The sequence below is a fragment of the Petromyzon marinus genome, chromosome 58 (genome assembly GCF_048934315.1).
Source record: "Petromyzon marinus isolate PM22_M1 ecotype Great Lakes invasive population chromosome 58, UKy_Petmar_22M1.pri1.0, whole genome shotgun sequence".
Lineage (NCBI taxonomy): Eukaryota > Metazoa > Chordata > Hyperoartia > Petromyzontiformes > Petromyzontidae > Petromyzon > Petromyzon marinus.
Genome location: NC_133724.1, coordinates 748594 through 775995, shown reverse-complemented (window position 1 = coordinate 775995; position 27402 = coordinate 748594). Strand labels below are relative to the sequence as shown.

The 27402-nt window shown below is 54.1% G+C and overlaps 1 protein-coding gene across 3 annotated transcripts in view; it reads left to right on the top strand.

Moving 5' to 3' along the window:
• Window positions 1-27402, top strand: part of LOC142905726 (E3 ubiquitin-protein ligase RNF213-like) — a 116098-nt gene that overhangs the window by 19315 nt on the left and 69381 nt on the right. For 2 of the 3 annotated variants that reach the window (XM_076052802.1, XM_076052800.1), the window contains exons 3-25: window positions 284-336; window positions 1268-1335; window positions 2056-2238; window positions 3510-3715; window positions 4893-5009; window positions 6421-6587; window positions 7568-7815; window positions 9543-9782; window positions 10715-10928; window positions 11921-11979; window positions 12469-12667; window positions 13391-13549; window positions 14437-14535; window positions 15434-15556; window positions 16915-17101; window positions 17961-18128; window positions 18961-19104; window positions 20014-20654; window positions 21478-21634; window positions 23161-23378; window positions 24807-24950; window positions 25267-25443; window positions 25951-27147. In XM_076052802.1, the coding sequence (XP_075908917.1) occupies window positions 284-336; window positions 1268-1335; window positions 2056-2238; window positions 3510-3715; window positions 4893-5009; window positions 6421-6587; window positions 7568-7815; window positions 9543-9782; window positions 10715-10928; window positions 11921-11979; window positions 12469-12667; window positions 13391-13549; window positions 14437-14535; window positions 15434-15556; window positions 16915-17101; window positions 17961-18128; window positions 18961-19104; window positions 20014-20654; window positions 21478-21634; window positions 23161-23378; window positions 24807-24950; window positions 25267-25443; window positions 25951-27147 (5168 nt within the window). The remainder of the gene's footprint in view (window positions 1-283; window positions 337-1267; window positions 1336-2055; window positions 2239-3509; window positions 3716-4892; window positions 5010-6420; window positions 6588-7567; window positions 7816-9542; window positions 9783-10714; window positions 10929-11920; window positions 11980-12468; window positions 12668-13390; window positions 13550-14436; window positions 14536-15433; window positions 15557-16914; window positions 17102-17960; window positions 18129-18960; window positions 19105-20013; window positions 20655-21477; window positions 21635-23160; window positions 23379-24806; window positions 24951-25266; window positions 25444-25950; window positions 27148-27402) is intronic. The other variant, XM_076052803.1, reaches the window with a different exon arrangement.

Here is a 27402-nt window from a genome sequence, read left to right as displayed (position 1 = left end):
CTGTATAAGGTTTTCTTTTTTTGGGGGGGGGGGACATATATTCTGTGGCCGTCTGGAACGCTCTTCCGATATTAGGAAGCCACTGGGAGCTATGCAATTTGAAATCATCATCTAGATTGACAAATAAATGTTTTTAGAACATATTTTGTCGTTTAGTTTGTTGTCTTTCACCCACACCTCCTTAGCATGGTTGGCTACGTACGGTGCGAAAGAGGCTCAACATCAACACGTATGATGATAACAACATTAATAAACGGTCTGTCTCCGGTCGTTCTTCCCCCAGGTGGCCGATCCCGGGCCCCGGTAGCTGACGGAGGCGGACGCACAGAGAGCCTGGTACGTGGTTCGGCGATGCTCGTGCTGATCCTGTAGAGATTCGTACGTCAGCGCCTTCGTACAAGGCGCTTTACGATAACTAAAGAATTGTACGTAAGATGACTAGCGGTTGAGATAAAGAGTGGGGTTGTTATTGTGGTGGTTGTGGTCAATAAAAGTGGTGGTGAAGTCATGGTGACAGGAGGACAAGGTGTGAGTGGTTAAGGAGGGGTTGGGGTAGGAGTGGTGATAGGCGTAGTGATAGGGGTAGCGATAGGGGGTAGGGGTAGTGATAGGCGTAGTGACAGGGGTAGTGATAGAGGTAGTGATAGGGGTTGGGGTAGTGATAGAGGTCGTTATAGGGGTAGTGATAGGGGGTAGGGGTAGTAGTGATAGAGGTAGTGATAGGGGTTGGGGTAGTGAGAGAGGTCGTGATAGGGGGTAAAGGTAGTGATAGGCGTAGTTAAGGGGTAGGGGTAGTGATAGAGGTAGTGATAGAGGTAGTGATAGGGGTTGGGGTAGGGATAGAGGTCGTTATAGGGGTAGTGATAGGGGGTAGGGGTAGTAGTGAGAGAGGTAGTGATAGGGGTTGGGGTAGTGAGAGAGGTCGTGATAGGGGTAGTGATAGGGGGTAGGGGTAGTGATAGAGGTAGTGATAGGGGTTGGGGTAGTGAGAGAGGTAGTGATAGGGGTTGGGGTAGTGAGAGAGGTCGTGATGGGGGTAGTGCTTGGCCTGGTCGTAGCTGGGGCGCGGGGACAGTGAGTGGCAGTAGCAGAATGATGCTGGGCTAGGGATAAGTGATGGGGGTTGTTTTAATTATTTAGTTTACAGTGGGAATCGAACCCGGGTTGCTGGGTTCGTAGCATTGTGCACGAACCACTGCGCCAACGCTCTTAACTGTACATACTGTATACACACGCGTGTGCGTGATTTTCTGTATTTTCTCACCAGACACCGCTGAGTTCGAGCTCTGGGCCCAGTGGGACAGTTCCACAAGAGAGAGACAACGCGGATCTTTGGTACGAGTAATACCGCTCAGGCTAAACATTTTATTTTTATATTCCCAGGCAAGGCCCACTGAGCTATGTTCAGTAGCTGTTTTTCAGAAGCGACATGCTATCACAAATGATCGCTCAACGAAGCGGCTTGCCATCGCGTGGAAATTTAGAGCAGCATCCAAAAACTCTGAACGCACGTCGATTCTGAATGTGGGAGGGAAAAATCGGAGAACCCTTAAGAAAAATCCACGCCACCACAGGGAGAGAACTAGTTCATGTTATTTTGTGCAAATGTAAGAACATTATGAATATATAAATTCGGCAAAGTAAAGTGTCCCTTTGTGTTTGCAAATTACGCAATGTCAATTTTTTTTGTAAAAATATAAAACAGATTTTGAATTTGTGTAAAAAAAAAGAGAGAGAAAGACATTGCAAACTCCAAATATATAGCAGGCGTCCTCAGGATCGGGATCGAACCCATGACCCCCTGCATACCAGGCGACGGCATTAACATCTCGCCACCGCGGCCCCCACCGAACTAACCAACAATATCAATGGACGTAGCACCGCTTCCACTGCGACGCGGTAGAGCATCTGGAGATGCACGCTTGGAATCGACAACCGTGAGACGAAGGGGATGGGGGGGGTGGTGCAGATTGACGCAGGTAACGCCGTCGTCCCGCGCGCCGCCATTCGGAAATTCTGCCTCCCCCCCCCCCTCTCCTCCCCGTCTCTCGCCAGTGAGCGCAGGCGGCAAAACGAGCAGGCGGGACGCCGCCACCGGGGGGACAAGATGAGCCTCTACTTCCACGCCGTGCTCTCGAAGGATTTTCATTTCGACCTGGCCCGCGACCGCCTGGAGCTGCGCTCGCAAGACCTGGCAGGGGATTGGATGACTTCCGCTGTCCGCCTGTACTTGAAGAGGTATTTGCAAAAGTCCATCACAACCAGGTTCTGTATTTTCCTGGAGGAGGAATCCAATGAGCTATAAAGTTATTTTTTTAAAACAGGTGTCCAGTAAGGGGCGCAGGGTCAGAACGTTACAACAACAAACAATATATATATAAAAAAACACGATACGAGTGCAAAGTATTGGTGTGGTAAACAACTTAGAAAATATATACAAAACTACACTGTGTGTTATCTTACCACACCACTAAGTGTGCCGACCGTGAACACTGCTCCGTGTCATCTGTCCTCTTCGCAGAGGACGTTTGAAAGATCCCTTGCCGACGTTTGAAAAAAAAGTATCAGGATCTTTATTTATACTGCCGGAGGAATCCAATGAGCTACAAAGCTCTTTTTCCACAGATATTCAGAAGGGGCACGGGGTCAGAACTTTACAACAACAAACACATTTCAAAAACACGATGTAAACAAATCACTAAACAACAAAACATTACCAGCTAAATCCCACTGAGCTATTAGCTTATTTGTCAGAAGCGACCTGGCCACAAATGATAGCTCGACGAAGTAGCTTATCACTTCTAGATTTAAAGCTTTCGTGACTGCTAGGATCCATCCTCTTTGGTTCTATTGGGTAAAGTCACGTAGGTGAAAATAAAATAACAAAAATTCACGACGTTTCGGCCACAACACAAGCGGCCTTTGGAAATTTGTAACAGCCAAATGATAGAAATAATCTGAACGCATGTGGCGGCTGTGGTGGCCACGCACGACGGTCATCGAGCACTATGGAGGCAGCAGAGGGGGTTTGTGGATCACAGGTGTCCAGTAAGGGGTGACTGAGACCATCAACCTGCTGCACTTGAAGACAAAGGTTAACCAAACGTGGTCAGTGTCAGTCCGTGGATTTCCATTGTAAGTCTACGGTGCTCTGCATGAGTCGCAGCTGACCAGGCTGAGACCATCAACTCGCTGTACTTGAGAACCGGGTTTAATCGCAACTTTATCTGTGAGGGTCTAAAGGTCTACATGTATGTCTATGGATCTCCATGTGAGTCTATGGTGCTCTACGTGAGTCATAGGTGACCAGGCTGGCACCAACAACTCGCTGTACTTGAGATTCGAATCCCAGGACACTGAGCAGCGTTGCATCTCGGCATCGTGCAGCGCCAAGGTGCTAGGACGCCCCCCCCCCTTCCACCGCCTCTCGCCGGAGCGGTCGATGCCGCTTCCATCTGCCTGTCCGTCTGTCTGTCCGTCCCCCCCCCTCCCGCGTCTCATCCACGTAGGGATCTCGGGGAGAGTGGATTCCTGATGGAGGGGTGCTGCAATGTGAGCATGGAGACCTTGCGGGGCGGGAAGGGGGTTGCCTACAAATACGGGGTGGTGAAGGAGTCTAAGCTCAAGTACGAGTGCATCTACAAGCACGACAAGCCCAAGGACATGCATCTCAACCGCTCCATGTTTGTTCCCCCTGAGTACTGCACCAAAGATGGTAAGTGCGCTGCTCCTGTGACCTGTAGGCTGGGACAACAACAGTGTCAAAACGTCCGGCCACGGACGCGTGTAGAGTACACCATTGTGTAAGCTTAACACGTAGGAAGCTTTCGCGACCAACATTATCCATTAATAGAGGTTTTGGGTTAGATGACGTTAATATTAACGTGTCGTTAAACCCGACACCACCCAACGCAGCCAATTAGTAAGGTTTGTCACGTAAACAGAGCATGCCAATTCGTTACTATTACAGAACACCGGTGTGTTGGAAAGTAAACCCACAACATTTACAATTTGATTGCGACTCTTCGCAAGTAATTACAACTAGCATCATCAGGCGACAGCCTGAGTTGTGGAGAAATCCTCCCTTGTGTAACACAGCCTCAGATAGAACAGAGCTCCGTTACAGCCTTCACAGCAATAGTGGCAGAGGGGATCCTGCAGCGTGGCTTTCGCGTGCGCACACACGCGTACATGCACGCGGCTAGAGAAGATGAGAGTGTGGTATGTTGAGTGTGTGGAATGATGAGGCGCCATGGTGGCGAAATGTTAACTACCTCGCCTGGTGTGTAGGAGGTCGTGGGTTCGATCCCGACCCTTAGGCCTGCTGTATATTTGGAGTTCGCGTGTCTCTCTCCAGGTCCTCTGGTTTTTCCCTCCACATTTAGAATCAACATCACGCATTTGGCTGCTATGAATTTCCACGTGATAAGCCACTTCGTTGAGCTATCATTTGTGGCAAGGTCGCTTCTGAAAAAAGGAGCTATATAGCTCAGTGAGCGTTACCTGGTCAAATAGAAATAGTTTATTTTTTAGTTTTAATGAGTGTTTTTGCTTTCACGTGGGAGGAAGCCCAGAGAGCAGAGAGAAAAAATAGACAGGTCTGGACAGACAGTGCCACAAAGACAGGTCCACAAAGACAGGTCCACAAAGACAGGTCCACACGGACAGGTCCACACGGACAGGTCCACAAAGACAGGTCTTCCGCAATTGGAATGTTATCGGGGTGTGGGTGGGGGGGGGGGGGGGTGGTGAGGGGGGGGCGGGGGTCTTCCACCAGCGGTTTGCGTAAGCGAGTAACTGCAGGGCTGCGCCTTTACCCTCATAGCGGGCTCACATGGGGGAGGGAGGGGGGTGGCGGAGGCTGACTCGCATCGTCGTCACGTCCCCCGCAGGCTCGTGGCATCAGTACGACGACATCATCTGCGCACCACCGCCCGGCGGCGTCGTCGCGTTCTTCAAGGACAAGTTAAATCTGAACAAGGGCGTGCAGAACGGCAAGAGGCTGGCCGGTAGGGCGCCATCCACCGCGCTTGCATCACTGATCCTCGTCGCGGCGGCCCTATCCCTAAACTTTTTCCATTTGTACGTTCCGAGCCGTGCCGGGGCCGTGCCGAGCCTGAGCCGGCCTGCCGAGGCTCGGCGGAGAGGCCCCCGGTGTCATTTTTTCCACCGCCGAAGATGAGCTGTCATGACGATGCTAGCTCTCGTCCATTGCCCAACACCTCGCCTATTTAAATATTTTGTTAATATTTTAAGGCGGCACGCCCGCACACACACACAGTGTTATTGACGCACGTGCTGAGGTTTTTTTGTTACCTGTGACATTTGGCTGAGGGAAAAGTGTTTTTAGCCTTGGCAATGACAGCGTGTGAAATTATAGTCCACTCCTCTTTTGTCGGATTGACTTGAGTAATTTTCTGAGACTAGTCTGCTAAAAGAATCAGACATTGAGTTCCACAAAAATGAGCGGGACTCAAGAGAAAGGGGTAGGAACTAAAGATTAAGGGGTGAGGACTAAAGAGGAAGGGGTGGAGTCTAAAGAGGAAGGGTGGGGTCTAAAGAGGAAGGGGTGGGGTCTAAAGAGGAAGGGGTGGAGACTAAAGAGGAAGGGGTGGGTCTAAAGAGGAAGGGGTGGGGACTAAAGAGGAAGGGGTGGGGTCTAAAGAAGAAGGGTGGGGTCTAAAGAGGAAGGGGTAGAAACTGAAGATTAAGGGGTGGGGACTAAAGAGGAAGGGGTGTGGTCTAAAGAGGAAGGGATGGGGACTAAAGTGGAAGAGGTGGGGACTAAAGAGGAAGGAGTGGGGTCTAAAGAGGAAGGGGTGGGATCTAAAGAGGAAGGGGGTAGGTCATGAATAGGAAGCGGCAGTACCCAAAGAGGAGGGTGGGAGACAACCCTAATTTTTTTTTATTTGAGGAGGAGTGTCTGAACCATGAGCTGCTGAACTAGGGAGATTAAAGCAGAGAATCAAACAAGTACAATGGCATGAATTTGATGCAGCAACTAGAAATAATTAGAACAAACTAGGCTTAGAGTGCTTGAACACACAGTGCACGTCTCAGAGCATTGTTAAAGCTATGTTTTCCTGTGCCAATTTTTTTCTTGTGACGGGCTTTGCTCATCACAGAATACATATGTTTAAACAAATATTTTTTTAAATGATCAATGCGTTGTGACAAATGTATTCATTCAGTGTTGACAAATCGACAGGAATTTGTACTCATACACTTTATTTATATGAATTCATAATGACCTGCTTACCTTTTCTCTATTTTGTACTCTTATCGTTTGGTGTTTTACCGTTCGTTTGTTGTAACTCGCTGACCCGTGGTGCCCCTTCTGGACATCTGTGATAAAGAGCTTCATAGCTCTTCAGATTCCTCCTCCAGCCTAAATGGAGATTCTGATTCTGGCGTGGGCAGGCCGAGTGCACCTAGAGGAGATCTGTGGGAACCTTCCCGCCTGGACCCCGGAAAATCTGGAGAGTTTCTTCAACCATTTGTGGCAGTTCAGCCATTGCTTTGGTAATCCCTGGATCCATGAAGGGTATCACAAGCGCTGGGTCGATCTGGAGTTTGGCAAAGCACAGGTAGTTACCCTCCTCCTCCTTCCCTCTGTCCTTATTCCTTTGTGTTCTGACCCACCTCTCCAACTGGACATCTGTGATTGAGAGCTTCATAGCTCGTCGGATTTCTCCAGGATAAATAAAGATTCTGATTTGGTTTGTATGTAAAATTTATTTCGCACCGTACGTAGGTAACCGTGCTAATCCGAGGTGCGAAGGAAGGACAACAAACTAAACACAAGAAGCAGTTCTGAAGAAATTAGTTGTCAATCTTGAAAACTCAATTTACATTGAGCTGGGTTATAAATAATTTATATTAATGGCGATGGCCGAACAAAACATCCCAATTTAGGACCACAGAGCTTGGGAAAATATTATGGTTATGGCTGCCTTACCATGTGTCTGGCGAACCATTCTCTCCCCCTCTGTGCACATTACAAACATCATCTTACATTTGTATCTATGGGATACCTTTTTGCCAGTATCAAAATGATTTTTTTTTAAAATAGGTTTTACCCTTTCTGGCAATAAAATAGGATGTGTTAAGATGTTAAAACACGAAATTGATACGTATTGCAAGGGGTTGATGTCTGCATAACTGCTCAACCCAAGCTATTCATACTTTGATACTTGTGTAATGACTCTCGGACACCCGGACTGTTGAGCGTTTCTTTACTTTGGTGACGACCGAAGACAGTGACGACGACGGGATGACAGCGCTCCCGGACTGCGACGAGCCCGACTTCCACAGCAGCCTAGAACCTTGCTCCTCGCCCCTTTTTATTCCCAGTGTGGCCATCTCTCCGCCCCTGGCCACGCCCTTCTCGACCTCTCTGGCGAGTTCCTGAACCTCCCTGGAGCTTCCGGATCGTTCCCTTCTCTGTCACCTAGCCAGTTATTACCACTTGCGACCGCTAGCCCCCTATATTATCTCCACACCCGCTTTTCGTTTCTAAGTTGCCGTGATGTATGCCTCCCCCTATCCCCCCCTCCCGCATTGCCAGGTGAACGAGATGTTGTCGGATCTCATTGTGAAGATCGTCAAGAGCCACACCGACCGTGACTCGGCCGCCAGCGTCCTGCCCCTCTCCGCGCCGGACTCGGCGATGATCGCCGCCCGACTGCTGCACGATCACGAGATCGGCCTTCCCGCCGCCCACCTGGAGGCCATCTGCCAGCTGCTGCCTCTGCCCGCCAGCCGGAACGAGAGCGCCATCAGAGACCGCTGCCAGGCCCTCTCCGAGAACAGCTGGTTAGTCACTCGCTCTCGTGGTGTCGATTTTGACTTGGGCGCGAGGGCCGCGGAGGCTTCTGCTTACTCACCGAGGGGCCGAACAGGGCTGTCAAATAAAATTTGGCAGGTGACCTCTTGTCAAGACACCGATCTCCCCGTGTAGCCAAAACAGGCCTTGACAGGCTACACGGGGGGATCGTTGCGGACGCCGCAGTGGTGAGACGTTAACTACCTCGCCTGGTACGCAAGTAGGTCGTGAGTTCGATCCCGACCCTGATGCCTGCTGTACAGTAAAACCTTGGGTTGCGAGTAACTTGGTCTGCGAAAGTTTTGCAAGACGAGCACATTTTTTAAATACATTTTAACTTGATAAACGAGCGAGGTCTTGCAATACGAGTAGTACGTACAGTATACGCTTTGTCTGCCGAGCGTCACGTGATCACATCTGAGCCGATGATTCTTCTCTCTCTCGCTGCGGGATTGTGGGTAATCGTCTCCCATGTTCGGTCTCAGTCGGCGTGCCTCACTCGTATAGTCAACATCCGTGCGAGCGTTTACTGTTTACTATATTGCTGTGACCACGTGTTTGTGCGTAAAGCATTTTTTTATTTTGTGTCCAAGTGTAGTGACTGTTCTTTAGTAACTGTACTGCAACATTGGCCCCCCATGAAATCCTCAAAAGGAGGCAAAAGCAAGTGTCATTGGATAGGTTCCTTGTTAAAGCCAACAGATGGCAGTGATTCCGTTAGTGACAGTTAAAGTCGTCCTACACAATAACCCTCCTCCTCTCTCTCGTCTCCTTCACACCAGCCACGATTACATTTAATTAATTCATTTGATTACTTTATATTACATTTAAATAATAAAAATATAAAAAGGTATTTTGTATTAATCATTTTTACATGAATATTTTTGGGCTGTGGAACGAATCATCTGAGTTTCCATTATTTCTTATGGGGAAATTCGCTCTGATATACGAGTGCTTTGGATTACAAACACGTTTCCGGAACGAATTATGCTCGCAATCCAAGGTTTTACTGTATATTTAGAGTTTGCGTGTTCTCCCTGTGATCCTGTGGATTTTTATTTGGGTCCTCCGGGTTTTTATTAAATTTTTTCAGAGTATTTGGCTGCTATAAATTTCCTCAAGGTAAGCCACTTTGTTGAGCTGTCATTTGTGGTCAGCTACATAGCTCAGTGGGCCTTGCCTAGTAAAATAAAAAATAGTTTATCTTAGTTTTAGTTGGGTTTTATCGAGTGCCTTATGGTCACCGGGTGAAAGGCGCTGCTTTCTTACATTATTATTGACATAAACTAAACTTTTAGTTTTACCAGGTAAGACTCACTGAGCTACATAGCTCTTTTTCAGAAGCGACCTGGTCACAAATAACAGCTCAGCCAAGTGGTCTATCATGTGGAAATTTATAGCGGCCAAATACTCTCTAAACGCACGTCGATTCTAAATGTGGTGGGAGAAATTGGAGGACCCGGAGACGAATCCACGCGACCACGGAGAGAGAGAACACGCATTCTCCACATATACAGAAGGCGTCAGGGTCGGGATCGAACCCACGACCTCCTGCATACCAGGCGAGGTAGTTAACATCTCCTAGCCGCCGTAGCGCCATCACTCATACGCAAGCAGACAAGGACGCGCGAGCGTCATCCGTGCGTCGTCGCCGCCGCCGCCGCAGAGGAGAGAATCTCCTCCCAGAACCCCCCTGTGTGCGTGCCCACGCCCCCAGGCTGGTGCCGTCACTCACGACCCTCTGCTCCAACTGTGCCAAGGCCGGCCTCCCCGATTGGCTGCTGGCCGTGCCGCTGCTGCACTTTGTGAGCGGCAGGGCGGCGCCCTTCAGTCCCGGCGGCGGTGGCCGAGACGACGACGTCGAGAGCCTCGACGCGGAGGCGATGTGGGCCGGCCTGCAGGGCGTCGCGTACGGCGACATGCGCAGACTCGTCTACAGGAAAAGGGAAACCAAGAGGTACGACGCGACATCCGAGGCCGTGCCGGGGTCGGGAGGTCATCGCGGACCAAAAGCCGCTGATGCCGCGGTGTGCCCTCCGCCAGTATCACGGGCGCCACGATGGGGAGATGTTAACTACCTCGCCCGGTATACGGGAGATCGACGCCTGCTGTTTATTTGGAGTTTGAGTGTTCTCTCTCTCTTCCCGTGGTCGTGTGGATTTTTCTCCGGGTCCTCCGGTTTATCGCTCCACATTTAAGATAAGCGTACATTTTTACTATTTGGCCGCTATATATGTTTACGTGATAAGCCACTTCGTTGAGTTATCGTTTGTGGCGAGGTCACTTTTGAAAAAGAGCTATATAGCTTGGTGGACCTTACCTGGTAAAATAAAAAGTGTTTAAAATAAAAAAATAATCTCGGAAGGAGGACCGTTCCAGATGGCCACAGGAGTGCATCTGAAAGTGCGAGTGTGTATGTGTATTTCCGGCCTTCATGGGTGCTACTCGCTCAACAGCACTTGCCGTAACAGGCTATGCGGGGGACCTTTGTCTTCATGTGTATGTATCTATGTTGAACGCCATACGTAGCCAACTGTGCTAATCGGAGGTGCGGGAGAAAAGGACAACAAATGAAACACAAAAAGCAGTTCTAAAGAATTGAGTCTTCAAACTATTCCCAAAGAGCATCAATTTCTCTCATTGAGGCCTGTAACGGACGCGGCAGTCCCCAAAATCACCACCGGGAGGTTGCAAAACATGCGGCGTCGTGCACCACTCATGGCTGCTGCCCAAAATATACCCCGTGTACGCTGGTGAACAGGCGGGCGCCACGGTAGCTAGGAGATGTTAACTACCTCACCCGGTACACAGGAGGTTGTGGGTTCGATCCCGACCCTGACGACGCCTGCTGCATATTTGGAGTTTTAATTTTGCCGTGCCCGTTGCCAGACGCCTGATCGAGCTGCTCGTGGAGTTCAAGCATCTTCTCGACATGGACCGGCTTCTCCCGCGCGCCACGCTCAGCTGCCTCTTCCCCTCCAACGTCGCCGAATTGCTCGAGTTGCTGCCGCTGCCCCCGCGGGACGTCGTGCGCTACGTCTGCTTCCGTCTACGGGCGCTGACACAGCAGCACCAGCGGCAGCAGAAGAAGGCCGAGAGCCAGGTTCGGTCGCGCGCAGTGCCGACGACAGCGCCGCTGCGGGCCACTCTGATCCGGCGTTGAGAATCGGACGATGAGCATTCGTGTCGTTTTGATTCACCCTTTGCCGTTTCCGAGATGTCTGCAAGCTGTGGGGTGGGGGGTCCCGCTCACACCGCCGAACCTCGGAGCGCGCGAGCTGCTCGACGCGTAGCAGCAGCGCCGTTTTTAAAGACGTTACTCGCCGCAGAGAACCGTAGCGACACGACCGCCGGCACTCTACAATAGCTGGCGCCAAACTGTGCCACGCGCCCTCCCGCATGGCCTTGTGGGAGCCTCGGTACCAATAAAGTTATGTTATTTCAGTTTTGCTTCTGGTTCCGTTCCGATGACGTGTACACGCACGTCATCGGAACGTCATCAGGACGAGAAAGGGTTATTACCCACACCCTAATATTGACCAGGGCGACCGCTGGGCTAAAACCGTGAACCTCTGCAATAAGGAGCGAAGGCGCGCCCATTGGTCAAGTGACCGCCCCAGATCTCTGAACCTCCCAATCACTCTCAAGCTGCGAGGTGGCCAGGGAACGGCAGTGCAGCAAGCGGTTTCGTGAACGTGCGTGTAGGGGAGCGGTAGTACAGCGCTTAGCGCTACGCTGCACTACGAACCTGGCAACCTTAATTCGTTTCCCGCCAACACCAATGAATCGCTCCTGGGCCTCCCCTAGGTCGACTCAGCCTCAAATGAGTACCTGGTGCGGTGTGTGAACATCGCCACTAGGGAGACAAAGGCGGCCAGGCGTGGTGCCGGCCGCCTACCCCCTCGTGTGCCGTGACTGCCTTCATAGGTGCCACTCGCTAACAGCACTTGCCCCTACAGTCTGCAAAGGCTGCACAGGGGATCTTTGTCTTTGTGTAAGGTTGGTTTTCTCCTCCAGTGTTCTCTGGTTCCTTCTCACACGATGATTTGCTCATCACCGATGATATCCTGTGTGTCTTCCTCTTTGCTCGGACAGGCTCTGCAGAAGGTTTTAGAAATCCTGACGAGCAAGGTGGGGGGCGTTGACCGAGGGAGGTAAGTTTGTCGAGATCGCTAAGTGGCCCCCCCACGGGATTGGGGGGGGGGGGGCGTCATAATGGCCGTGTTGGAGACATTGGATTGGGATGCAGTTTTGCATGACCGACGCTATAGAAAAATAATTATTATTTTGCGAAACATTCCGGTTGTTTCGCCACTTTATCGGCACTTGCTGCAGCCATGAATAATCTGGCGATGCTGCTGCGGCTGCCACGTTGGCAGTGGTCGTGCACAATCACAGTTGTTATGTCATTGACGGACGCGTTGAGTTTCATCTCAAGCCACGATGATGATGATGATATAATGATAATGATGACTGTGATGACAATGGTGATGATGACTGATGTTGGTGATGATGATCAGGATGGCGACAATGATGGTGTTGACGACGGCGATGACGTCAGCCCAGCATTTGCACCCTGGCGACGACGGTGACCAACGCGCCGGTGCCGTCCCTCCCCCGCCGCCCCCTCCCCATTTGAGCAGCGACCCGGCTGGTGGCGGCGACGCCGTCCCACCGGAGTTGGCGCTGCGCGTCGTGGAGCTGAGCTGCGAAGCCGCCGGTTCCCCCGGCCTCGCCGACGAGCGACACCGGCTGCTGCTGAAGGCGCTGCTCTTTGCCGGCGCCGTGCTGCGCTGGAGCGGCCCCCCGGCCCCCCGCGGCTCCCACACGCAGAGGCCCATGGTAGCCCCCCCCCCACCGAAATCCGTAATGCGGCAATTCTTATTTTATATTTACAGAGAGCGTCTCAGCTCAAGGCACGCTCGATAACAAAGTTTAAAAGCGATCACAAAATTCGAGTGGTGTAGATGGCAAGGGGCATTGCGATGGTTTAGGAGTGAGTGACCGTGACAGAGGGCACACGGGGTCACGGAAGGGCAGCAGGGGAGGGACGGGATGGAGTGGAGGGACGAGGAGAGGGAAGAGGAAGGGAATGAGCGATGGCCACCGTTTATCCCTCGTGGTTTGGCAGTCTGACCAATCCGTGCCTCCAAATTGGCCGATCGCAGGATGGCACCACAACGGCCGGCATCATAAACGCATCTCGAATCACCTCTCACCTCTGTCTCATCTGTACGTATGTCTGTCTTTGTGTTGAGCTTGCTTCGCACCCAACGTACCCAACCATGCTAATCGGAAGTTTGGGGGAAGGACAACAAACTAAACAGAAAAATCAGTTCTTAAAAAATTAATTTGTCAATCTTTATGATGTAAAAGTGTATAGCTCCAGTGGCTTCTTATATCGGAAGGAAGAGCATTCCAGATGGCAGCAGAAGGGCATCTGAAAGCGCCGCGCGATGCGGTGACCACCGTCTTTGTGCGATGGCCAGCCAAAAGTCGCTGCGAGGATGACCGGAGTTTGGGTGATGATTTAATCTCTCTCACGCGTTTGACTGGCGTCTGCAGGGACACTCGGAGGAAGGCGGCAAGGCATCCATGTTGCCGGCCTCCTCATGTGAGGATGTTCTGCGGAAGGCAGTGTCGTGCATTGTGGGAATCTTCCCCCCACGTCTCCTGGATTCCACCACCATTAACTTGAAGTTCGAAGACACGTTGGAGTTCGAGGTTAGTTTTTGTGTTTTTCCCCGTACCTTCGGTTAGCACGGATGGCTACGTACGGTGCGAAAGAAGTTCAACATACAGTAAATACGTCTCACAATCCCTGAGGAACCACAGACCAAGCTGGAAGGCTGCCAGGCGGTGAGCTGGCACCAACAGTGGCTCTGCGGTTATCTCCACATCAAGATGTTTTTAGACAATTTGCGAGTGTTTCTTTGACGTGTGGGAGGAAACCGGAGCACCTTTCGGAGAAAGCCCATGCCTTGTGCGAGGGTGCAACACTCTATCCCACACTCTGCTGGCAAGCCGGGGTACAGCTCCTCCTCGATACCAACGGGGAAGGGATTCTCGCAACATTTAGTCGTCTTTGCTGTGATCCACCTACCCTCGCTGCTGTCGCCTCCACAGCGCTGGACTACAGGCAGCCACGTGCGGCAGCAGAGTAGCCACCACCGCCACTCGGCTCCTTAGGTGCTGCTGCTCGCTAACAGCACTTGACCCAGCAGTCTGTGAAAGGCTATATGTCTGCGTGTATGTGTGTTTGTCTGTATGGGTGTGTGTGCATCTATGCTTATGTGTGCGGTAGTGTAGAGGTTAGCACGCTGCGCTACCGACCTGGCAACCCGGGTTCGATTCCCGCTCACGACCAACACCGGTGACGATTATCTGGAACTGGTCCTGGGCCTCCCATAGGTCGACCCAGCCTCAAATGAGTACCTGGTGCGGTGTGTAAACATCGTCACTAGGGAGACAAAGGCGGCCGGGCGTGGTGCTGGCCACCCACCCCCTCGTGTGCCGTGCCGTCCTTCATAGGTGCCACTCGCTAACAGCATTGTTAAGGCTATATGGGGGATCTTAGTCCTTGTCTTTGTGTGTGTGCGCGGGGTTAACAGACCTGGACAAAGTACCTGGCGGCGTCTTTCGGAGACGCGGAGCTCGATGCGCTGTGGACCGACGGGCTCCTGCAGGGTGTCCGTGAGCGCATGGCCCGGGTACGCCGCTGTCCCAGCCTCCCCCCCCGCTCCTCCAGCAGCGGAGATGGTGACATCCAGCGGTCGCCTCTTTCCTCTACTCTCTCAAGGCCTCGCCTCTTCCACGTCGCCCATTTTCTTCCTCCTCCCTCCCCCCGCGCCCTGCCACTGCTTCCCTCCGCTACCCTTCCCTATCCCCTACGCACACAGACCCATAGACTGGCATATCGACCCACAAGACTCACACCAAGACCCGTAGACTCACACAGAGACCCGTAGACTCACACAGAGACCCGTAGACTCACACAGAGGCCCGTAGACTCACACTGAGACCCGTAGACTCACACAGAGACCGGTAGACTCACACTGAGGCCCGTAGACTCACACAGAGACCCGTAGACTCACACAGAGACCCGTAGACTCACACAGAGAACCGTAGACTCACACTGAGACCCGTAGACTCACACAGAGACCCGTAGACTCACACTGAGACCCGTAGACTCACACAGAGACCCGTAGACTCACACTGAGACCCGTAGACTCGCGGAGAGGACCCGTAGACTCACACTGAGACCCGTAGACTCACACAGAGACCCGTAGACTCATACTGAGACCCGTAGACTCACACTGAGACCCATAGACTCACACAAAGACCCGTAGAATCGCATTGAGACCCGTAGACTCACACAGAGACCGGTAGACTCACACTGAGACCCGTAGACTCACACAGAGACCCGTAGACTCACACAGAGACCCGTAGACTCAAACTGAGACCCGTAGACTCGCATTGAGACCCGTAGACTCACACAGAGACCCGTAGACTCGCATTGAGACCCGTAGACTCACACAGAGACCCGTAGACTCGCGTTGAGACCCATAGACCCACACAGAATGACACCGAGCCATGTTCCGCGTGCAGGAGACGCCCCAGCGGCAGGTGGAGGTGTACTGCCACGCAGACACCAGGTCGGCGGCCCTGCACCCTGCCCTGTGCAGCTGCCTCGAGACCACGGCGCTGGACGTCATTCACATCATCTGCCAGGTGCCGTGGGCCAGCTGCATGCCGCCATCATCCATCCATCTGTGGATCCATCCCATCCATATGTGCATCCATCTCATCCATCTATGCATCCCTCAATCATCATCGTACTACGACCGCTACGACTGTTAATAACTATTCATGCCTCGAGTTTCCTGGCCGGCTGCTGTCTGGGCTCGGCAGCATTCACCCCAACGATGACTCTGTCGTTCGTGGCTGGGTAACTGGCTACACGGGATTTTCCAATAGCGACAGCAAAGAGGTGGGAATTATTAGTACAGGAGACTGACCACAGCTCATTTAAAATCTCTCTTTACTTCTTCTTTGGTTCTTTCGGTAAAGTCACGTAGAATGAGAATAAAATAATAAATTGATAAAATAAAATAACACAATAATATTCTCACGACGTTTCGGCCACAACACAAGCGGCCTTCATCAGGTGAAGGGACGAGACAGAGACTGGGACGGAGACTGTCTCGTCCCTTCACCTGATGAAGGCCGCTAGTGTTGTGGCCGAAACGTCGTGAGAATATTATTGTGTTATTTTATTTTATCAATTTATTATTTTATTCTCATTCTACGTGACTTTACCGAAAGAACCAAAGAAGATGAATCATTGCAGTCACAAAAGCTTTAAATCGAAATCTCTCTTTACTTTTCAATTTGTACTCCTATTATTAATGTAATTATTTCGCCAGAATAATTTTTTAATCCTCGAGAATATAAAACAAAAACTCACAAAATACATAATCTCGGCATTTTGTTATTAACATGACGTATAAAAGCGGATTGCTTTTAGTGCTCCGAGTAGAGAAGGATTGTGAAAAGAGCATGAATCTGACAGCTGCCTCGAACACCAATCACGCTACGCAACTCAATCATGACTAGCATCGTTATGTAATTATTATATATATTGTATTATTTCGGGTCAATTTAGGACCCCGTATCATTCGGGAAGGGTTCTTGCCTATAGCTCGGAAGTTCCCCAGCATTGATGGAATAAAGGCTGACTCTGCTGATGAGACACCGCGCGTCAAAACCGGTCCAGGCTTTGCTCGTCCTGAAGCAATGCTGCTGAAAGTTCCGCGCTCCCAAGACGGCCGCTGGTGTGGCTGACGGCTCGTTAAAGAAACGTCTGAGTCGACTCAGCTTCAAACGAGTACCCGGCGCGGCGTGTGAACGTCGCCACTCGGGAGACAAAGGCGGCCGGGCGTGGTGACTGGCCATCCACCCCGTGGTGCGCCGTGCCGGCCTTCGGAGCCTCTCGCTAACACCGCTTGCCCCAGCGGTCTGTTCAGGCTACGCGGCGGGGGTGCGGGGCGTGGGGGATCGTTGTCTTGATGTTGTTGTGCTTGGTGCAGAACAAGCGGGAAGGGGAGCTGGTGCGGCGGCTGCCGGAGCGCAACCTGCGCACGTTCGGCAAGGTGCTGTCGCGGGTCGTGGAGCAGGCGTGGCCGCGGCGGGGCGGGCGGCACGTCGAGGAGATGGAGGCAGTCGTGAGGCACCTCCTCACCTGGGACACCGCGCCCAACGTCCTCAAGATGCACGGTGGGGACCGCCGCCACCGTCCGCCGCCGCCGCCGAGTGGCCGTGACTTCACCCGCAGGGGTTGTGCCGTGCCAGGTGCACTTTGAGGCCGTCGGTGTTCTTCGTGGCAAGGCCCGCGGGCCACTGGTAGCCCCTGGTGGCCTTAAGTGCGGTCCCCGACAATGCACGAATCTGAAAACACCCTCCACCATCATCACCGTGCTGCTGTGAAACCCAACAATGCTATCAAACTGGCCCCCCTCTGAAAATGATTGAAGAACACCGCTCGTGCAGGATGTCACCTGACTATCCCAGGTGCCATAGATTAACAACTGTGCCAGGCTCGGTGCAGGATGAGGCCAAGGAACAGGCCCAGGTGCCATGGGTTGATTGCTGTGCCGAGCTAGGTGCAAAGATGAGGTCACAAGACAGACCCAGGTGTAATGGATTGACCGACCGAGACGACTGACAGATGCACCACCTGTGTTCCTCACTGTGTCACCTCGCTGTGTTTTATCCGCCCGGCAGCTCCGCTCGTTGTTAGACTCACACAGAGACCCGTAGACTCACACAGAGACCCGTAGACTCACACAGAGACCCATAGAGTCACAGAGACCCGTAAACTCACATAGTCCCATAGAGCGTCGCTCCTCTGCCATCCGCCGTTGCTAAAGGGCGACTGCCTCCCAACTACGCCCAGTGGTCTCACTGTGCACCTAGCCTGGCACTTCCCGGTAGCATCCTTCACGAGCCTCCTCCACAGAGGCCGACCTTGACACCGCGTGCGTGTGCGTGCGCGCATGTGCGTGCGTGTGTGTATGTGCGTGTGTGCGTGCGTGTGCGTGCGCGCGTGCGTGTGTGCGTGCGTGTGTGCGTGCAGGCTCGAGCCAGGTGCTCATGGAGATCCTGGGAGAGGATGCGAGGATTTTGGTGGTGTCGGGCCTGTCGTCGCTGCAGCTGCTGCTGCACTCCGTGCTGGACGGCTCTGTGAAGCTGGGGCTGCTGCGCTACGTGCTGCAGCAGCGCGTTGCCTTCTGCAGGGTGCAGGGTGAGACGCCCTGCAGCAGTGAGGGTCTGAGTGACACAGTGAGAGTCTGAGTGGCAGAGTGAGAGTCGGACACAGTGGGAGTCTGAGTGACACAGTGGGAGTCTGACACAGTGGGAGTCTGACACAGTGGGAGTCTGAGTAGCACAGTGAGATTCTGAGTGACACAATGAAAGTCTGAGTGGCACAGTGGGAGTCTGAGTGACACAGTGGGAGTCTGAGTGACACAGTGGGAGTCTGACACAGTGGGAGTCTGACACAGTGGGAGTCTGAGTAGCACAGTGAGATTCTGAGTGACACAATGAAAGTCTGAGTGGCACAGTGGGAGTCTGAGTGACACAGTGGGAGTCTGAGTGACACAGTGGGAGTCTGACACAGTGGGAGTCTGACACAGTGGGAGTCTGAGTGACACAGTGGGAGTCTGACACAGTGGGAGTCTGAGTGACACAGTGGGAGTCTGAGTGACACAGTGGGAGTCTGAGTGACACAGTGGGAGTCTGACACAGTGGGAGTCTGACACAGTGGGAGTCTGAGTGACACAGTGGGAGTCTGACACAGTGGGAGTCTGACACAGTGGGAGTCTGAGTGACACAGTGGGAGTCTGAGTGACACAGTGGGAGTCTGACACAGTGGGAGTCTGACACAGTGGGAGTCTGAGTGACACAGTGGGATTCTGAGTGACACAGTGGGAGTCTGAGTGACACAGTGAAGTACGGCCGAGCAATGCGCCCTCCACCATGGCCCACGCAGCACGGGGGGGGGGGGGTGTGGAGGCCTCCATCCAGCAGCGGAGTGATAAAATGCTGCGCCGACCTCTCTCGTCCGCGCTGCTCAGGGTCGTTGGACGGTAGCCCCGGGCTCAGCACCGTGGAGGCGGTGCTGGACGCGAGGCAGCGAGCGGTGGAGGCGGTGGACGAGGAGGCTCGCAGCGTGCAGGCCTTGCTCAACTTGTGTCGCACCGTCCAGGAGTTCCTCACAGGTCCGCATCTTCCATCGCCCTCCGCTCACTCGGTCGTCGCCAGCCGTGGTCTATACGCTGCTGGGTTATGCCGGGTGGTCTCGGTGGAGGCGGTGGTGGTGGTGGTGGTTGTGTTGGTGGCGGCGGCGGTGGCGGCGGCGGTAGAGGCAGCGGTGGTGGTGGCGGTGGTGGGGGCGGTGGTGGCAGTGGTGGGGGTGGTGGTAGTGGCCTTTTGGCGTTGTTCTCTGGTCTAGCACTGGTGGGTGGGGAGACGAGGTGTAGGCCAATCAAAAGGAGCCACCCGCTACAGTCGCCCGTCACAACCGCCCGTCACAACACCTGTCACAACCACCCGTCACAACCACCCGTCACAACCACACATCACAGCCACACGTCACAACACCCGTCACAACCACCCGTCACAGCCACACATCACAGCCACACGTCACAACACCTGTCACAACCACCCGTCGCAACCGCCCGTCACAGCCGCCCATCACAACCACACGTCCCAGCCACACGTCACAGTCACCCGTCACAACACACGTCACAACACCCGTCACAACACCCATCACAGCCACACGTCACAACACCCATCCCAGCCACACGTCACAGCCACACGTCACAACCACACATCACAACCACACATCACAACACCCGTCACAGCCACACGTCACAGCCGCCCGTTACCGTGCTGGCTCAGGCTGTGCTCATGGAAAAGCGGGCATACGGGTCTTTGACCTCTTTTATTTGTATAATTTAAGTTGTTATAACATAAGCCATGTTACTATTGACGTTTCATAATTACGATGGAAATTTTTTATTTTTTTAAATAATTTTCTTACTTCATTATTACATATAAAAAAATGTTTTTATTCTTACGATTAAAAAAACAATCCGGTTTAACCCACGCGGGGCCGCCCCTTCCAGTTGACGTGGAGCCGTTGGAATGCCGGTGCCGGTCCGACTGGAGCGACTGCCGCCTGGACGTCGTCCTGCGGGTCGACCCGGGCCAGCTCGACGCGGAGGCCCTCGCCCGCACGCCGCAGGTCACCGGCTTCGGCCTGACGGACGAGCTGCGCGCGATGGCCCGCCAGTGCTCCCGGCTGGAGGGCAGCTGGCTCTTCGATGGCCTCTGGAAGGACTGCGCCCGCGAGGCGGCGGCGGCGGCGGCGGCGCGAGCGGTGCGAGCGGCGCCCGTGCCCCTGGAGCGCCTGCGCGTCGCGACTTGGGCGCCCTGCGTGGAGCGCCTGCGCTCGCTGCTGGGCGCCGTGCGCGCCGGCGCCGTCCCGCTCGACCACGTGCGCCGGCTGTTCGCGCCCGCGTTCGCCGGGGGCGCGGCGCGGGCCCCCGCCGTGGCCCAGCTGAAGAAGGAGCTGCGGCTGCTGCTGGCGGCGGTGGGCGACGGCGTCGCGGCGCGGGAGACGTCGTGGGTGGAGGAGCGAGCGGAGCAGATCGCGGACTTCCGGGAGCTGGGCCTGGCCACGGAGGCGGCCGGCGCGGTGAAGCGAGCGAAGGACGCCCTGGGCCTCACCGGGGATTTCTCGGTTCTGGACTCGCTCACCGACCTGGTGAGCGGCGAGCGCCGTGGGAGAGGCAAGCCCGGCGCCCGGACGCCGTCGCTGAATCGACGACCGCGATCGATCGATAATCGTGTCAGCTGTTCGAATGGTTTACGTGCTTCTGAGCGCTTTGGCTGAAGAGCCTCAAATCCTGAGGATGTCTGCGGCAGCACGTGACTAAAGGCGGATAACCAGAAGCCCGCTGATAGAATGGCCGGTTGAATACGTGGACGATTGATTGGATGACGAGGAGCGGCAGAATGAACAACCGCACGATTGTTGTGTTTCCTGTACGAGTTGAGGATGGAAGAGGACTCGTGGCTAAGGAATGTGATGATGGGCGTCTGTGCGAGTGTGTGAGTGAATGAGACCTTGGTGTGGCGTGTAGTAAACATTGCCACCGAAGAGACAACAGCGGCTGGGAGTCGTGCTGGCCACCCACTCCCTCGTGTGCCGCTAACAGCACTTGCCCCAACAGCCTGTTAAGCCTATATGGGGGATCTTTCTCTTTTTGAGTGATTGTGCGGATGGTCATAGGGAGCGGTGGTGGTGGTGGTTAACACCGCTGCGATACGAACCCGGCGAGCCGAGTTCGATTCCCGCTTGAATCCAATGACAGTGGTGAATATTTGCACCTCTCCTTGGTCTCCTTTAGGTCGGCTCAGCCTTAACTGAGTACCTGACGCCACTGGGGAGACAATGGCGGCCGGGCGTGGTGCTGGCCACTTATAGGCGCCGCTCCTAGCCAACAGCACTTGCCCCAACCGCCTGTTAAAATGCCGACGCGGGGGATCTTTGCCTTGGTCTGGCGTGTCTCGTGTGCACTTGGCAGGATGAGAAGTTGAAGGAGCAGCAGTTGAAGTGCATCACCAGGGCTCTGGTCCATGCCAAGAATATCCTGGCCGGGATCGACAAGAGAGGCATCGATTGCCTCGACGTGCTCGCGAGCAGTCAGGACTTCATCAGATGGGTCCGCGAGTCCGTCGGGAGTGAGTGCGTGACGTTGCCCGTTCGGCCCGCCCGCCCATCCGCCCGTTCATTCGTTGATCAAAGATCTATTCATTTCCGACAGTTGTTTCTGTCGGTCGTCGATTCGTGCCATTGTTCCATCCGCTCTTCGTTCATTCACTCATCTTGCTTGTCGACTCTTCTTGCCATCACCCTGTTTCCCACGTTCTCACATACTCGCTCAATTTCATCTAACGGATTTTTTTTTAAAATCAATGTATATTTTACTTCTTTCGCACAGTACGTAGCTAACCGTGCTAATCGGAGTGTATAGTAGTATATAGTCTAGTGTACAGTAGTGTAGTAGTGTCGTGTATAGCAGTTTGTATCTTGAACTTCTTTCGCACCGTACGTAGCCAACCGTGCTAATCGGAGGTGCTGGGAATTTTCTGTGAGTATGTGGGTCTCTTCGTGGTGCTATACTGTATAGGTATTTGTGAGTCTGTAGGTCTCTATGTGGTGCCATAGGTATTTGTGAGTCTGTGGGTCTATAGGTCTCCATGTGAGTAGTTTACAGGTCTCCATATGAGTAGTCTATGGGTCTCTCTGTGAGTAGTTTATGGGTTCTATATGAGTAGTCTATAGGTCTCTATGTGGTGCTATGGGTCTCTCTGTGAGTAGTTTATGGGTTCTATATGAGTAGTCTATAGGTCTCTATGTGGTGCTATGGGTCTCTCTGTGAGTAGTTTATGGGTTCTATATGAGTAGTCTATAGGTCTCTATGTGGTGCTATGGGTCGCTATGTGAGTAGTTTACGGGTTCTATATGAGTAGTCTATAGGTCTCGATGTGGTGCTATGGGTCTCTATGTGAGTAGTCTATTGGTCTCTATGTGGTGCTATGGGTCTCTATGTGAGTAGTTTACGGGTTCTATATGAGTAGTCTATAGGTCTCGATGTGGTGCTATGGGTCTCTATGTGAGTAGTCTATAGGTCTCTATGTGGTGCTATGGGTCTCTCTGTGAGTAGTTGATGGGTTCTATATGAGTAGTCTATAGGTCTCTATGTGGTGCTATGGGTCTCTATGTGAGTAGTCTATTGGTCTCTATGTGGTGCTATGGGTCTCTATGTGAGTAGTTTACGGGTTCTATATGAGTAGTCTATAGGTCTCGATGTGGTGCTATGGGTCTCTATGTGAGCAGTCTATAGGTCTCTATGTGGTGCTATGGGTCTCTCTGTGAGTAGTTGATGGGTTCTATATGAGTAGTCTATAGGTCTCGATGTGGTGCTATGGGTCTCTATGTGAGTAGTCTATAGGTCTCTATGTGGTGCTATGGGTCTCTCTGTGAGTAGTTGATGGGTTCTATATGAGTAGTCTATAGGTCTCTATGTGGTGCTATGGGTCTCTATGTGAGTAGTCTATTGGTCTCTGTAAGTTTCTGGACTCGTCTCAGTGCCGATGTTGTGCTGTGACCGCGGTGTCGCGAGTCTCCCCGCGTCACCGCCGCCATCTCCTCCCCCTTCTCCCTCCTCCTCTCCCTTCTCCTCCTCTCCCCCTCCCCCCGGTAGAGCTGAGCGAGCTCAAGGTGTTTGTGGACCTGGCGTCCATCTCGGCGGGGGAGAACGACGCCGACGTGGACCGTGTCGCCTTCTTCCACGACGCCGTGCAGGGCTTCTCCTCGCTGCTGTACGAGCTGCCGCCCTCTGCCAACTTCGGACACTTCCACCACGCGCTCGGCAAGCTATGGAAGGCGCTGGAGAGGGACCGCAACCTGCCCAAGAAACTGGTGCGTCCGGTGGTCCGCCTGTCCGTCCGTCCGTCCGTTTGTTTGTGCTTTCGATCCCGACCCTGACGCCTGTTGTATATTTGGAGTTAACATCTCGCGACCGTGACTGTCCTGCTGTGGCCCGTGTGACTGCCTGTGTAACAGCCCGTGTGACGACCTGTGTGTTAGTTCATAGTTAGTTCATAGTTCATTTATTTGGTATAGCCCTGTGAGCCATTCGGCTCTTGAATCTGGTGCAACCGCAACAAACAAAAAATAAAAACATGAACAAGAAAACATCTTAAAGTGATTATGTGACTGTGCAAACAGAAAATCCAGGAAAAAAACATCAAAATATTCCTGAAAAAGCACCGTACACCAACGCTGTGTGCAAAAATCCCAGTGGGATGCAAAGTCAAACAACAACCACAAGACAACTTAGATTAAGGCCATCAGTCTAACTCCGTACTACAATAAACAAAAACATGGCCAAACCAAAAAACTTTTAGAAATCACCAAAATAAAGCCATAAATGCAATGTAACAGTGATCATAGGGCTGTGACCGAATTTTTTACAATAAACTAAATAAATAACATGTAACACCAGACCCTAGAGCCACAGCTGGCTGCATGAGTCACTCCACAAACAACAGGATCATCAGTCGGAGTATCACTTTTTTCAATGCACCTTTAAGATCAGCACACTAAATCAAAATACAGATAATACTTTGCAGCGGTCATCCGGAGCGAAACATTTTATTTTATTTTAGGCCACTGAATAGCAGTGGCAGCTAGGGGTGTACAACTCCTCGAGAAGTTTTGAGTGAAGATCTCATAGGTAGTGATTCAAGTTGCAGTTTATTGGCAATAGCATTCCAGACCCTGGGGGCATCAATAGCACAGGCCCTTCCTCCGGTTTTTGTACGGCAATAGGGAATGTGAAGCTGGTAAATGAGCGAAGACCTGAGGTCAAATTTGTTCTTTGAAACAGAGAGGAGATACAGCAGCAGGTAGTCTGCGGAATTTTTTGCAAGTACATCGTGAATAAATAAGATCTGGTGTACAAGCCGTCGAACATTAAGAGATGTTAAGTTTAACCCAATGTAGAGATCACAGTGGTGAGTCCTATATGGGCAGTTCAATGCAAATCTTAATGCCGAGTGATAGATGTGATGACCACCCGTGTCACCGCCTGTGTCACTGCCCGTGTGACTGCCCGTGTGATGACTGCCCGTGTGATGACTGCCGGTGTGATGATTGCCCGTGTGATGACTGCCGGTGTGATGATTGCCCGTGTGATGATTGCCCGTGTGATGACTGCCGGTGTGATGATTGCCCGTGTGACCGCCTGTGTGACTGCTCTTGTGACGACCACCCATGTGACTGCCTGTGTGATAACCGCCCACGTGACGTCCGCCCGCGTCCCGACCTCTCGCCGTCGGCGCGCAGAAAGACTCGGCACGCCACCTCTCGTGGTTGCGCACGGTGCACGAGAGCCACGGCTCGGTGGAGAAGTCCTCGCTGTCCCTCGCCACGGCCGTCAACGCCTGCGGCGTCTACCAGGTCGGCGCCGTCTTCCCCGCGGGCAGCAAGGTGAGTCAGGGGGCCGCGTCACCGGCCGACTGGCCGGCCGAGCGGACGAACGGTGCTCGTGCCGGCTGAGACGGAGGGCAGGCACCCAGCAGCTATCGTCGTTGTGTTTGGCCACGTCGTCCTTCCCCCGCACCTCCGATTGGCACGGTTGGCTACGTACGGCGCGAAAGAAGTTCGAGAGGGGCCACCGGCGTGCCCCCGGGGCCCGGCCCTCTTTGTCAAGGACGTTGGCCCAGCTCTAGATGGGGGAGGGGGGGGGGGGGTGGTGGCGAAGCTTCGAGAAACGCGACGGCCGCGGCGTTGCCTTTCCCCGCAGCCCACGATGGACTCGGTGCTGAAGCTCGTGGTGCCGGAGGCGGCGGCGGACGGCGGCGGGGACCCTAGGGAGCAGCGCGTCTACGGCCTCGGCGAGCTCAAGGAGCTGCAGAGCAAGCTCATGCTCATTGCCGGGCAGAGGGAGCAGGGCAAGGAGGAGATCGAGCGCTTCTCCGAGGTCAGATCCACTTGCCAACGTCTCGCAAAGACACACCGTCGTCATCACCATCATCATCGTCTGAGTTGTTCGCTCACACACACACACACCGTCATCGTCTTTCTTATCATCATCTCAGCTCTTTGGGACCTTTTTTGCCAGTATCAAAGTATGCAAAACATAAGAATAGGTTTTACCTTTTCTGGCAATAAAACAGGCGGTGTTAAGCTTGTCAAAACACTAAATAAATACCATTTTGCCAGGCATCAAATCTGCATTAACCACACGTACTTATGGCAAAACATGAAAACTTTTCACATCAGTTCGCCACATTTATCTCGCCAGAGTCACGCACACATCGTCATCATCTCATACATTTGGATTGAAAACGCTTTAGCAGTAATTGTTGTGTTTAGTTTGTTGTCGTTCCTCCCTCACCTCCGATTATAGCGCGATTGGCTACGTACGGTGCGAAAGAAGTTCTACACACGCGCACACACACACACACACGCTTACGTGCACGCGCAGGTCTTCGGCAACATGTTGCGGCTCGCCGAGCTCTACCTGCAGCTGCACTCGGCCGGCAGCATCCTGTTCCGCCGCTGGACGGCGCAGGTGTTCTGCGACCCCGGCAGCACGGTGTGCGCCATCGTCGACTTCGGCCTGCGCGGCGTCCCCCACCTGCACGCCATGGGCGGCGCGAGCGGCGAGCTGCGGTCGCTGTGCCGCGCCATGGACCGCTGCCTGGCCGAGTGGAACGCCTACATGGAGGACAAGCGGCGCGACTTCTACCACCTCAACCTCTACACGGCCGAGCAGGTGGTGCTGCTGCGCTCCGAGCTGGGCGCGCTGGCGCGGCGGACGGCCGACGCCGGAGGCCGCGGCGGGGCGGGCGCGTTGCCGGGCGTCGCGGCCCTCACGTTGCTGTCCTTCATCAAGGAGGACTGCACGGCCGAGCACGTCGCTCGCGCTCTCCGCGACTCGGAGCGGGCGGCGCCGTCGGCGAGGGTCGGGGCCGTGGCCGGCGGCGATCCGTCGCGCTCCCCTCCGTCGCCCGTCCCGCTCTCCTCGTCCTCCTCCTCGTCCTCCTCCTCGTCCTCCTCCTCGTCGACGTCCTCCCGAGCGAGCCGGCTGCTGGGCGCCGTCAAGGCGCTCGTGGACCAGGACGTGGAGGAGGCGGCGGCGAAGGCGGCGGTGCAGGAGCTGGGGCTCGCGTCCGAGCGCGACCTCATCGCCTGGGTCTTCGGCAACCTGCAGCGCCGCGACGCCGTCGCGGCGCTCAGCCGGGCGTTCGACGGCGCCGTCGCGGCGGCCGACGAGGCGGACCGCGAAGCCGCGGCCGCCGCCTCCGGCCTCCCCTGCCCGTCCCTCCTTCCGTCCGGCGACGACGACGCCGACGACGGCGACGACGAGCGGGCGGCCGTGGGCGACCGCCTCCTCCGGCTGTGGCGGCGCTTTACGCGGGGCGCCGCGGGGGCCGCCGGCGCCGACGGGCACCTCGGCGTGGGGGAGCTGGGGCGGGCGCTGGCGCGACTCGCCGCCGGGCAGCGCCCGGTGCGGCGCCGGCTGCCGGAGGGGCTGACGGCGGGGCAGCCCAACCTGGTGGTGTGCCGCGAGGCGGAGGTGTACGCGGCGGCGCTGTGCGTCTACCGGTGCAGCGACGCCGAACGGCTGCCGACGTGCGACGAGGTGCTGGTGTGCTCGCCCGACACCACGACGGAGCAGGTGGGGGGACGCACGGACAGACGCGCAAACGGACACGTAGGCATACACGCAGACAGGCGTACAGACAGCGGACAGACACGCAGACGGACACGTAGATAGACGTAGATCACGCCATCCGTCTTCCTTCAACACCGTGGACTCATCAGCGTGGTGAAGTACACCAGGAGGGACCCCTAGGAGGGGTGTCTCTCTTGGGGGCTATGCCAGGAGAGAGCCTCGGGGCTTGGCACCGGGACGCGGCGCGTCCCGTTCCGC